General features: G+C 44.0%; 1 protein-coding gene across 3 annotated transcripts in view; it reads right to left on the reverse strand.

The window, feature by feature from the left end:
- SYCP2 (synaptonemal complex protein 2) overlaps positions 1-13697 on the reverse strand; it is a 398741-nt gene that overhangs the window by 56773 nt on the left and 328271 nt on the right. For all 3 annotated transcript variants that reach the window (XM_075347762.1, XM_075347763.1, XM_075347760.1), the window contains 3 exons: positions 7356-7443; positions 7090-7254; positions 4817-4941 (listed from right to left, as the gene is read on the reverse strand). In XM_075347762.1, the coding sequence (XP_075203877.1) occupies positions 4817-4941; positions 7090-7254; positions 7356-7443 (378 nt within the window). The remainder of the gene's footprint in view (positions 1-4816; positions 4942-7089; positions 7255-7355; positions 7444-13697) is intronic.

A 13697-nucleotide genomic window follows, 5' to 3' on the forward strand; every position in this document is an offset into this window, starting at 1 on the left:
TAACTCCACGGTGTTCCCCGGTGTCCCCCATACCTTTTACAGCGTTGATCCCCCGCGATCCCTCCTCCTTCACAATGCATGCTAGTCGCAGAGAGCGGCTGTCAGACAGCTTCCTGCTTTCAGAGATGCTGTGCTGGCTGCTCGCACGCTGCTGCTGTGAACCCGGGGAGAGTGGGTGCAGAATCATTGCACCCACACGCCTCAAATGGAGTGTCTGCACCCTTAGAAAGTGGGGGATACATTCCCTGAGCGTACCTCCATATTCTAGAAGGTCCAGAGTCGTCGTGGGATTTCCAAAATGGATTACTGCGGACCGGATGTTTTTTTCTTTTTAATAAATTGGTGAAAAAGGGAATGTTTTGGGCAGTGTTTTTACAAATATTTTTTTTTTTTGTTGTCTATTTTTTTTTTTATTACACACAGTTAGTAATGTTGGGTATCAGATAGACACCATGACATAACAAACTGCTGGGATTGATGCCAGGTGACATTACAGCTAGTATCAACCCTATTTATTACCCCGTTTGCCACCGTACCAGGACAATGGTAAGAGTTGGGGCGAAGCACCAGGATTGGTGCATCTAATGGATGCGCCACTTCTGGGGCGACTGCGGCCTGCTATTTTTAGGCTGGGAAGAGTCCAATAACCATGGCTCTTCCCACCCTGAGAATACCAGACCCCAGCTGTCCACTTCACCTTGGCTGGTGATCTTCTTTGGCGGGGACCCTACGTTTTGTTTTTTTTAATTATTTATAAATAATTAAAAAAAAACAGCCTGGGGTGCCCTCCAAATTGGATCACCAGCGAAGATGAAGCTGTCAGCTGTGGTTTGCAAGCTGCAGCTGTCTGCTTTTCCCTAGCTGGCTATCAAAAATTAGGGGTAACCCACGTCATTTATTTTAGTTATTTATTTTTTGGCTAAATACAAGGCTAGGCACTCTTTAGTGCCACATGAAAGTCACTAAAGGGTGCCAGCTTAGAATATGCAGGGGGGTGGGACATTATATATGTGTTTGGCATACATCATCCATCCATCCATCTATCGTAGCTTTTTAGGCTGTGTGCCCACGATCAGGTTTTGCAGCGCTTAGGACGCAGACTGTTTTCGCTCTATCCAGAACAGTGCATTGTGCAGTAGAGGCACAGTGGAAGGATTTTAAGAAATCCCGTGCCCACTGCGCTTTTTCTCTCTGCAGCATAAACTGACCTGCGGTGCGGCTTCCTGAGCTTCAGTATGTCAATTTATGCTGCAGAGAAGAGAGTGTTCTCTGCAGGTAGAATAGAACCAAAGTCCAGAGCAGCCTGAACCCAAATCGTGGGCACAGGCAGCTGCGTTCTCCCATGGACAATACTCACATCGCCGCAGGAGGGCTGGCACTGTGTACTAGACGCCGTGTCGCTGGATCGTGGGCACATAGCCTAAAAGTGAGAAATGTGCTGCTACAGGAACATTTTTGTGAAGTACCTGTGGATTCAAATGCTTACTATACGCCTGAATAAAATCCTTGAGGGGTTCAGTTTCCAAAATGGGGTCACTTCTGGGGGTTTCTGCTGTATAGGTACCCTAGGGACCCTGCAAATGCGACATGGTGCCCACAATTTATTTAAACTTTTCCAAAATTCAAATGGTGCTTGTTCCATTCCAAACCCTCCAATTTGTCCAAACAGAGGTTTTTGACCACATGTGGGGTATTCCTGCGCTCATAAGAAATTGGATAACGTGTGGGGTCCAGTTTTTGGTGTTGCCTCTTGAAAAAGTGAGAAATTTGGTGCTAAAGCAACATTTGTGTGGAAAAAAATGAAAATTTTCAATATGGCAACCTAAGCTTATCAAATTCTGTAAAGTACTCGTGGATTCAAAATGCTCACTATACCCCTAGATAAAATCTTTGAGGTGTCTTGTTTCCAGAATGGGGTCACTTGTGGGGGAACTCCACTGTTTAGGCACCTTAGGGGCTCTCCAAACGCGACATAGTGTTCACTAATGATTCCTGCCAATTTTGCAGTCAAATGGCACTCCTTCCCTTCCAAGCCCTGCCGTGCGCCCAAACAGTTGATTTACACCACACATGAGGTATCAGCATACTCAGGAGAAATTGCACAATAAATTTTATGCAGAATTTTTTCCAGTTACTCTTCTAAAAAAAAAGCTATCTGGTTGAAGTAACAGGTTGAAGTAACAATTTTGTGGTAATAAAGTATTTTTTTTATTTTCCCAGCTCAACATTAGAAACTTCTGTGAAGCACCCGGGGCTTCAAGGTGCTCACCAAACATCTAGATAAATTCCTTGAGGGGTCTAGTTTCCAAAATGGGGTCACTTGTGGGAGGTTTCTGCTGTTTAGGTATGTTAAAGGCCCTTCAAATTCAAAATGGTGCCCACAATCTATTTCAGCCAAATTTGCTTTCTAAAACTCAAATATTGCGCCTTCTGTTCCAGGTCCATCTAATTGTCCAAACAGAGGTTTCTGACCACATGTGCGCTCAGAATAAACTGGGTAACACATTTTGGGGTCATTTTGTTGTGTTATTTCTTCTAAAAGTGAATAAATTGAGTTTAGAGCAACATTTTTAGGTAAAATGATAATTTTTATTTGTTTTCATTCCACATTGCTTTGGTTCCTGTGAGGCACCTGAAGGGTTAATAAACTTCTTGGATGTGGTTTTGAGCAGTTAGAAGGGTGCAGTTTTTAGAATGGTGTCACTTTTGGGTAGTTTCTGTCACCTAGACCTCTCAAAGTCACTTCAAATGTGATGTGGTCCCTAAAAAAATCATTTTGTAAATTTTGTTGAAAAAATAGGAAGTTGCTGATGAAGTTTGAATCCTTCTAACTTCCTAACCCCAAAAAATTTTGTTTCAAAAATTGCGCTGATATAAAGTAGACATGCGGGAAATGTATATTAGTAACTATTTTGTGTGACATAACTCTCGGATTTATGGGCATAAAACTTAAAAGTTTGAAAATTGCGAAATTTTCAACATTTTCATCAAATTTCTGAATTTTTCACAAATAAAAGCAAAAAATATCATGCCAAATTTACCACTATCATAAAGTACAATATGTCATGAAAAAACATATTCAGAATCACTTGGATCCGTTGAAGCATTACAGAGTTATAACCTGTGAAAGGGACACTGGTCAGAATTGCAAAAATGGCCCGCTCATTAGGGACAAAACTGGCTTCGTCTTTAAGGGGTTAATCTTAAGGGGACTTTACACACTGCGATATCGGTACCGATATCACTAGCGAGCGTACCCGCCCCGTCGGTTGTGCGACACGGGCAAATCGCTGCTCGTGGCGCACAACATCGCTAACACCCATCACACAGACTTACCTTCCCTGCGACGTCGCTCTGGCCGGCGAACCGCCTCCTTTCTAAGGGGGAGGTTCGTGCAGCGTCACAGTGACGTCACACAGCAGCCATCCAATAGCAGAGGAGGGGCGGAGATGAGTGGCCGGAACATGCCGCCCACCTCCTTCCTTCCTCATTGCCGGTGGACGCAGGTAAAGAGATGTTCGTCGTTCATGCGGTGTCACACATAGCGATGTGTGCTGCCGCAGGAGCGACGAACAACATTGTACCTGCAGCAGCAACGACATTAAGGAAATGAACGACGTTTCAATGAGCAACGTTTTTTGCCGTTTTTGCGCTCGTTGATCGTCGCTCATTGGTGTCACACGCTGTGATGTCGCTAACGGCGCCGGATGTGCGTCACTAACGACGTGACCCTGACGATATATCGTTAGCGATTTCACAGCGTGTAAAGCACCCTTTAGATTTTAATCTTTGGAAAATAAAAAAGTTTTTTATATACTTTTTTGCCTATGGTCCGTTGGATTCTATTTTTTGCTATTTGGAGTTCTTCCTTCCCATGCCTGGGAGTTCTGATGCGGACGAACGTGACATATCCCCTGGACACAAAGTGGTGAGCTGGACTTTTTTTCTGTTTAGATTGACTAACATTGTTCCAAGGGCTATCTTATAGAAGATTGGATAGCCCATGTCCACGGTATACGCTTGTGTGAGCATAGCCTTAAGGGTGCTTTACACGCTGCGACATCGCTACCAATATATCGTCGGGGTCACGTTAGTGCCGCACATCCGGCGCCGGTAGCGACATCGCAGCGTGTGACACAAATGAGCGACGATCAAAGAGCACAAAAACGTGAAAAGTCGTTGCTCGTTGACACGTCGTTCATTTCCTTAATATCGTTGCTGCTGCAGGTACGATGTTGTTCGTCATTCCTGCGGCATCACACATAGCTATGTGTGACACAGCAGGAACGACGAACATCTCCTTACCTGTGTCCACCGGCAATGCGGAAGTAAGGAGGTGGGCGGGATGTTAGGGCCGCTCATCTCCGCCCCTCCGCTTCTATTGGCCGGCTGCTTAGTGACGCCGCAGTGACTTCGCTATGACGCCTAATGCACCTCCCCCTTCAGGGAGGGATTGTTCGGCGGTCAAAGCGACGTCGCTGACAAGGTATGTGAATGTGACGCTGCCGTAGCGATAATGTTCGCTACGGCAGCAATCACCAACTGTTGCACATGCGACGGGGGCGGGTGTTATCGCGCTTGACATCGCTAGCAATGTCGCAGAGTGTAAAGCACCCTTTAGTGTGGTAACTCATTAATATTATTAAGTATTAGAGCAGCAAAGGATATTTGCCAGATCCATTTAGTGATTTTCTAAAATGAAAAATAGTGAATCCATCCATCTGAAAACAGTTTGGGGGTAGGACTAAGGTAGACTGGTTCATAGTTCACACCTTACATAAGCTCATTAAATTACAAGATAACACGTAAACAGTACCTGAACTTTCCTGACAAATTCTTCGCTGATTTGCTTGCACATTATGCCAACATCAGAACTGCTCCCATCCCAGGTGTCTGAGGCTGCTGTCGTAGCATTATTTTCAGAAACACTGGACAGATGCTCTGAGACAAGAAAAATTATAAAATGCTGTTATTATGGAATACATAACCTTTTCTAGTTTAGACTACAGCTCTGTAATCAGTCATTATCACACTTGTGAGTCTCTTGTTTTGAAAAACTACTATTATGGTGGCGCTGCAGTGGAATTGAACACTTGATGTCAAGTTAGAAATGATCGCTAGGGGCCCAACAGTGGGCTAGTATGTGACCACCCATTTTTCATAGAAACTTTTAACACAAATGCTAAAATCTCCTTGAATAAACAAATATTAAAGATACTAAGAGGGGTTAGTGACAGACCTTGAGGACAGGGTTCTAGCGTTCCCAAATGGATCGGTGGTCATGTACCACCACTTTATTCATTGTTCATGAGACGGATGGAGATAGCAAAGTGCTGTACTATGCTATTTTTGTGTAATAAGTAGGGAATAAGTTGTTATCATGGACCAACCCCTTCCCACATCCTGATATAGGCCGAAGTCACACGAGCGTATAGCATCCGATGATTCTCTCATGAGAGAGAATTGGGTACAATATGCCAATGACACTTGGCTTAAACTCTGTTGTGATCGTGAGCCGAGTGTCATTCATTGTATTCAGATTCTCTCACATGTGAGAATAGGAGCACGGGTAAGGAGAAGATGGAGCGCTAATTTCTTAATCTTCTCCCTTGTCTGTCTCGGCGTATATCGGGCTGCACTTGGATGTTATCCTAGTGTTTTATCCGATGTTTCATACACACCCATAGACCTGTATGGGTGCACGTGGTCTGAATAATGGAGCCACTCGCAGCATGCTGAAATTGTTTTCTCATGCATGAGAAATAAATCGCAGATGTTTTCGCCCATATTATAACAATGGTCCAAGTGCTATCTGTTAAAACATCGGATTGCACTCGGCTGTGTTATACGCTCGTGTGAGGGAGCCATATATGTATGTCAGCATGAGCCTGCGCTCCTGTGAGCCTGCGCTCCTATGGAGCAGTCTAAGCAGTTGAGCCTGCTCCAAATAATGAAGCACCTGTCCCTAAAAGCTGTTTAACCACTTAAATATCGCTATCAATCAAGTGGTATTTAAATGGTTCTGTTGCTGATACGTTCCTGCTCCGGAGCATCACTCCTGCCCCGCACGATCTTGGGGTGCTGATGTCTTGCCATGGCAACCAAAGGCGAAAGGAAGACCCCCATGTTTCCTGTGGCTAGGCTTCATAGGAGACAGTAAATTCTCTATATTCTGTATTACAGGAGTATTGCAGTATAATATATACAGTAGTAGAAGTGAGGGAATAACAAAGAAAGTGTAAATTAATCTCCCCTCCTAAAAAAAAAAAAAATCACTCGATTTTTCCCTAATACAAAAATAAACTTGGTACTCTCACAATCTTAAGGGCCAATTACACGCTGCGACATCACTAACGATATATCGTCGTGGTCACGGTGTTTGTAAGGCACATCCGGCGTCGTTAGCGACGTCGCAGCGTGTAACACGTATGAGCGACCTTAAACGATCTCAAAAGAGGCAAAAATCGTTGGTGTGTGAGACTTCGTTCACTTACCAAAAATAGTTGCCTATTCAATAGCCATGTTGTTTGTCGTACCTGCGGCAGCACACATCGCTATGTGTGACACCACAGGAACGAGGAACAACCTCGTACCTGCGGCCGCCCGCAATAAGGAAGGAGGTGGGCGGGATGTTCTAGCCGCTCATCTCCGCCCCTCCGCTTCTATTGGCCGGCCGCTTAGTGACGTCGCTGACGCCAAACGCACCTCCCCCTTGAAGGAGGAATTGTTCGGCGGTCACAGTGACGTTGCTGACAAGGTATGTGCGTGTGATGCTGCCGTAGCGATAATGTTCGCTATGGCAGCGATCACCAAATGTCGCACCAACGACGGGGGCGGGTGCTATTGCGCATGACATCGCTAGCTATCGCTATCGATGTTGCAGCGTGTAAAGCACCCTTTAGATGGCAGAAAAAATAAAAAATTCTTCTGGAACAAGGGGAGGAAAAAATGAAAGCGCAAAAACTAAAAATTGCCTGTTAGGGTTGAGATACATATGGAGAAATGCTAACACTACTGTTATACAGTTCATATTAAGTTTTCGTTTATTGAATATGTAATGACATAACACTGCAGCACATTTCTACTTACCTTGGGGTCCCTGCACATCTGGAGAGGAAAACAGTTTACGAGGACGCAGCTTGATTTTCTTGTGCTTTGTTTCATGGTCACTACCTTCAGTACTGATGTCGGCATCGTGACTTCGCTCGTTGTTGATGCGTTTGATGTATGATACAGTATCACTCAATGTGGGACCTGTAACATATATCCGAGTAGTTAAATACTGCAGATGTAACTAGCTCTGCCATTATTAGGAAAGTTTACAGGAAAATATTCTGTCAGATAATCTGATTTACCGGATTCATGGATGTTTACACAGGTCATTTCACGGCTTAATGTTCTTCTAGAACTTGAACCAGAATGGAGGGATGAGCAGGTATTGTCCTAAAAAGAAGGAAAACATTACTAGAGCGGACTGCATTTCCACTAGTGCAAAGAGGCATGTTTTGCTGGTGACATTGATACTTTCCCATTGTAAAACTGTGGATAAAATAATATCATTCTACCAGTTATTAAAGCATTTCTTGCACATAATTTTACAACTCATACTGTCATTTTCACACTACAACAATCATAATATCAGTGTCCTGTCATCAATGTCTCTAAGAGGCTCTAAAAAACTGATAGGAGTAGATTACTGAAACCGGTCCTGTCTGAGCCATTTTGTGCTACTATTTTTCCCCCCCTTTTTGCAAAAGCTATAACTTTTTATTATTTTCAAACAACATAGTTATATGGGATCTTCTTTTTCCCGGCCGAGTTGTAGTTTTAACCCCTTCACCACCTCGTGATTTACCATTTTTGTATTTTCCTCTCCTTCTTACAAGTGCCATAACTTTTTTATTTTTCTGCCTCTACAACCATATGAGCAGTGGTGTGCTACCAATGGCGGCAGACTATGCGGCCGCTATGGAGCCCATGAATCAGGGTGGCCTGGTGCCAGGGCCAGCACCAGGCTCCCACCCGTCATAACCGCCCGTCATTGCACGAAGTAATCATGATGAGTGAGGGAGCGGTCCACTCCATCCTTCATGATTCTCCTCCACTGCCTGTACTCAATATTTCTGTGCAGCGAAGCACAGTAACATCACTAATGTGCGCTGCTGTGCTCAGACATCCAGGGTACAGGACGCTCTGACCGAAGCAGCGAGGGAACAAGGAGAGGTGAGTACTTGTTTATTTATTTTTAATCAGTGACTACATGTTGGTAAGAGGATTATGGGGGTGCATTAAATGGAATAGAGGCTTCAAAATACAATATGATTGTCTATGGGGGCTGCATTATAATATATGGAGGACTATGGAGGCTACCTTATACATGGAGAACTATGGAGGATACCATATACATGGAGGACAATGGGGGCTATCGTATACATGGACTATAGGGCTAAATTATAATACATGGATGACTATGGGGGCTACATTATAACACATAGATAGCTATGGGGCTGCATTATAATACATGGAGAGCTATGGGGGTTGCATTATAATACAAGAATGACTATGGGCGCTGCAATATAATACATGGAGGACAATGGGGGCTGCTTTAAAAAACATGGAGAACTATGGGGGTTTATTATAATACATGGAGAGCTCTGGGACTGCATTATAATAGATGGAGGACTATGGGGGCTGCATTATCATACATGGAGAGCTATGGGGGCTGCATAATAATACATGGAGGACTATAGGGATTTATTATAATACATGGAGAGCTATGAGGTCGCATTATAATGCATGAAGAGCTATGGGGGCTGCATTATAATACATGGAGGACTATGGGGCTGCATTATAATACACAAACATCTCTGGGGCCGCATTATAATACATTGAGGACTATAGATAGGACTATAGATGTAAAATTACATAGGAGGACAATTGTTACAAGATGATCACACATTGTCGATGCTTAACTCGCACCCTGCATATATGTATAGGTAAGTTGATATACAGTGCCTACAAGTAGTATTCAACCCCCTGCAGATTTAGCAGGTTTGATAAGATGCAAATAAGTTAGAGCCTGCAAACTTCAAACAAGAGCAGGATTTATTAACAGATGCATAAATCTTACAAACCAACAAGTTATGTTGCTCAGTTAAATTGTAATAAATTTTCAACATAAAAGTGTGGGTCAATTATTATTCAACCCCTAGGTTTAATATTTTGTGGAATAACCCTTGTTTGCAATTACAGCTAATAATCGTCTTTTATAAGACCTGATCAGGCCGGCACAGGTCTCTGGAGTTATCTTGGCCCACTCCTCCATGCAGATCTTCTCCAAGTTATCTAGGTTCTTTGGGTGTCTCATGTGGACTTTAATCTTGAGCTCCTTCCACAAGTTTTCAATTGGGTTAAGGTCAGGAGACTGACTAGGCCACTGCAACACCTTGATTTTTTCCCTCTTGAACCAGGCCTTGGTTTTCTTGGCTGTGTGCTTTGGGTCGTTGTCTTGTTGGAAGATGAAATGACGACCCATCTTAAGATCCTTGATGGAGGAGCGGAGGTTCTTGGCCAAAATCTCCAGGTAGGCCGTGCTATCCATCTTCCCATGGATGCGGACCAGATGGCCAGGCCCCTTGGCTGAGAAACAGCCCCACAGCATGATGCTGCCACCACCATGCTTGACTGTAGGGATGGTATTCTTGGGGTCGTATGCAGTGCCATCCAGTCTCCAAACGTCACGTGTGTGGTTGGCACCAAAGATCTCGATCTTGGTCTCATCAGACCAGAGAACCTTGAACCAGTCTGTCTCAGAGTCCTCCAAGTGATCATGAGCAAACTGTAGACGAGCCTTGACATGCCGCTTTGAAAGTAAAGGTACCTTACGGGCTCATCTGGAACGGAGACCATTGCGGTGGAGTACGTTACTTATGGTATTGACTGAAACCAATGTCCCCACTGCCATGAGATCTTCCCAGAGCTCCTTCCTTGTTGTCCTTGGGTTAGCCTTGACTCTTCGGACAAGCCTGGCCTCGGCACGGGTGGAAACTTTCAAAGGCTGTCCAGGCCGTGGAAGGCTAACAGTAGTTCCATAAGCCTTCCACTTCCGGATGATGCTCCCAACAGTGGAGACAGGTAGGCCCAACTCCTTGGAAAGGGTTTTGTACCCCTTGCCAGCCTTGTGACCCTCCACGATCTTGTCTCTGATGGCCTTGGAATGCTCCTTTGTCTTTCCCATGTTGACCAAGTATGAGTGCTGTTCACAAGTTTGGGGAGGGTCTTAATTAGTCAGAAAAGGCTGGAAAAAGAGATAATTAATCCAAACATGTGAAGCTCATTGTTCTTTGTGCCTGAAATACTTCTTAATACTTTAGGGGAACCAAACAGAATTCTCGTGGTTTGAGGGGTTGAATAATAAATGACCCTCGAATAAACTTTTCACAATTTAAAAAAATAAAAAATAAAAAAAGAAATAACATTCTTTTTTGCTGCAGTGCATTTCACACTTCCAGGCTGATTTACAGTCCAAATGTCACAATGCCAAGTTAATTCTGAATGTGTAAACCCGCTAAATCTGCAGGGGGTTGAATACTACTTGTAGGCACTGTAAGGCTATGTGCGCACGTTGCGTAAATACATGCAGTTACGCTGCGCTTTGTAGCGCAGCGTAACTGCATGCGTCCTGCGTCCCCTGCACAGTCTATGGAGATTGTGCAGGGGCCGTGCGCACGTGGCGTTTTAGAGCGCAGCGCTTCGGCTTCTGCCGAAGCGCTGCGTTCTAAGAAGTGACATGTCACTTCTTCCGTGCGCTTTGCCGGCAGCTCCTGCTCTGTCTATGGCAGGAGCTGCAGGCAGAGCGCATGGAATCGGCTTTTTTTTTTTTTCACTACGGACATTTCTGCAGCGATTTAAAGCGCACATGTGCTCTTCAGATCGCTGCAGAAATTTCTGCAGTGACTGTACGCAACGTGCGCACATAGCCTGAGAGTGTATTTTAAAGAAAAGAGAGAAGGAGGTAGGGACTCCGCACCGATGCCAGGGTAGAAAAATATATATTTTTATAGGGATATATTTTTCTACCCTGGCATCAGTGCTGAGTCCCTACCTCCTTCTCTCCTACGCTCCTACGGACCTGCCTGTCTGGTGGGCTACCTGCACCCCATTCAAACTGGGAGAGCACATATACGGGTGAGCTGATTTTTTTCTTTTTTCTCATATTTTAAAGAAAATCCTATCCCAGCATCTAATCATACATAGTAAGCATGGACAAAAAAACCCCCAATATAAAATAATGCTTTATGTTGAAATGTGAAACCAAAAACTGCACCTTTCTAATATGCTCCCACTGAGCTTGGTAATAAAGGTCCCTTAAAGTTGTATAGGCACCTTATATTAACCCCTTCACGACCGGCCGATTTTTCGCTTTCCGTTTTTTTTTTCGCCATTCTTTTTCTGAGAGACGTAACTTTTTTATTTTTCAGTCAATATGGTCATGTGAGGGCTCATTTTTTGCGGAACGAGCTGTACTTTTAAATGAAACCATCAGTTTTACCATATTGTGTACTAGAAAATGGCAAAAAAATTCCAAATGCTGAAAAATTGCAAAAAAAGTGCGATAGCACTATGGTTTTTGAGATATTTTATTCACTGTGTTCACTATATGGTAAAACTGATGTGTGGGTGTGATGCCTCAGGTCAGTGCGAGTTCGTAGACACCAAACATGTATAGGTTTACTTTTATATAAGGGGTTAAAAAAAAATCGGAAGTTTGTCCGAAAAAAGTGGCGCACGTTTTACGCCATATTCCGTGACCCGTAGCGTTCTCATTTTTCGGGATCTTAGGCTCAATGACGGCTTATTTTTTGCGTCTCGAGCTGACGTTTTTAACGGTATCATTTTTGCGCAGATGCTACGTTTTGATCGCCTCTTATTGCATTTTGCGCAAAGGTTGTGGCGAAAAAAAAACGTCGTTTTGGCGTTTGGAATTTTTTTGCCGCTACGCCGTTTACTGATCAGATTAATTGATTTTATATTTTGATAGATCGGGCGTTTCTGAACGCGGCGATACCAAATGTGTGTATATTTTTTATTTTTTTAACCCTTTAATTTTCAATGGGGCGAATGGGGGGTGATTTGAACTTTTAGGTTTTTTTGTTTTTTTTAAATTTTTTAAAACTTATTTTTTAACTTTTTTTTTTTATTTTACTAGTCCCCCTAGGGGGCTATTGCGATCAGCATTCCGATCACTCTGCAGTATCTGCTGATCACAGCTGCAAGGCTGTAAACAGCAGATACGCTGTCTTTCTCTTTTGCTGTGCCCCGGGCACAGCGAAAGTGAAACCAAGTCAGGTGTAGCACAGGAGTCATCACATGACCCTGTGCTACCATGACAACTATCGGGAGTCACGTGATTGCGTCACGTGACTTCCGGTATCGGGCGGTAAGGAAAATATTACCGCAATTGCGCTTATAATGGCGCTGTCATGTATTGACAGCGCCATATAAGGGGTTAATCGGCACGAGCAGATAACGATTCTGCTCGTGCCTAGCAGGCACACATCTCAGCTGTGAAAATCAGCTGAGATGTGTGCCGATCGCGGCATGCTGCCGCTGGAGGACCGCGGGCAGTAACATTATGTCATTTAGGACGTAATTTTACGGCCCGCGGTCGTTAAGGGGTTAAACTGCAATTCCATAACATTTAAATAAACTATAGTGTCTGTATAGCACATGGATGAATGTAGTGGTATACCGGTTAAAAACTGAAAGTGTGGTTCTCTATACAGATATGTATGGTATGTTCACAAGAAGTGCTCTAACTGTCTGATGTATGAAGTCCAATATGTGGGATCTGCCCTTAAGTCAAGAAAAGAAATGAGGGGGCAAGCAAGCTGCAGAAACAGTGAATCAAGTGTGAAGCAAAATTATGAATTCAATGTAAGGCTATGTCCGCACGCTGCGTTCTAGTTTCACAACAAAATGCACCCTCTGGCAGACTCTTGACAAATGTAAACACTGCATTTGACAAAAAAAAAAACCGCAGTAGAAACACATGTGTTTTCCCTGCATTTGGGCTGCGTTTTGGACAGTGCGCTTTTAATGGACAAATAAAACATGATAGGATAGGATTTGATAGATAGCTAAAATACATAGATAGATAGAGGGATAGATAGAAAAAATAGATACAAAGAATAGATAGCATGACTGCCCACTGACAGCAGACAGAGCCATGTGAGAATGAACTCGGGTGAACCTCTGAGGTCAGTGCCATGACACAGGCAGTAGTGTGAGGCCCGCAGCTGTGACGTCAGAGCTTCACCCAAGTTCATTCTCATTGTGCGGCTTTGATTCTGTGTCGCGGCCTGATTTGCGGTCACAGGTTAAGGACTCACCTGTGACCGCAAATCACCTGAGTGAAGGCACCGCTGATAGCGCAACTCACTTCAGTTGCTACGTGGAGCTCACAGCGAGTGGTCATGCTCTATGGCCGCTCGCTGTGAGCTTCCGATGTGGCAGAGTTGGAAGCATCGTGGGACCTTGTGTGGATTACGTCGGACATGGACGAGTGTTTGGGGGTTAATAAGGTGGTGAAAGAGGGTGTTTTTTTGTCTTTTATGCCAAATAAAGGATTTTTTGGGTGTATGTGTTTATTTACTTTTGCTTACAGATTAATCATGGGGGGTGTCTCACAGACGCCT

Source organism: Anomaloglossus baeobatrachus, chromosome 5 (genome assembly GCF_048569485.1).
Source record: "Anomaloglossus baeobatrachus isolate aAnoBae1 chromosome 5, aAnoBae1.hap1, whole genome shotgun sequence".
Lineage (NCBI taxonomy): Eukaryota > Metazoa > Chordata > Amphibia > Anura > Aromobatidae > Anomaloglossus > Anomaloglossus baeobatrachus.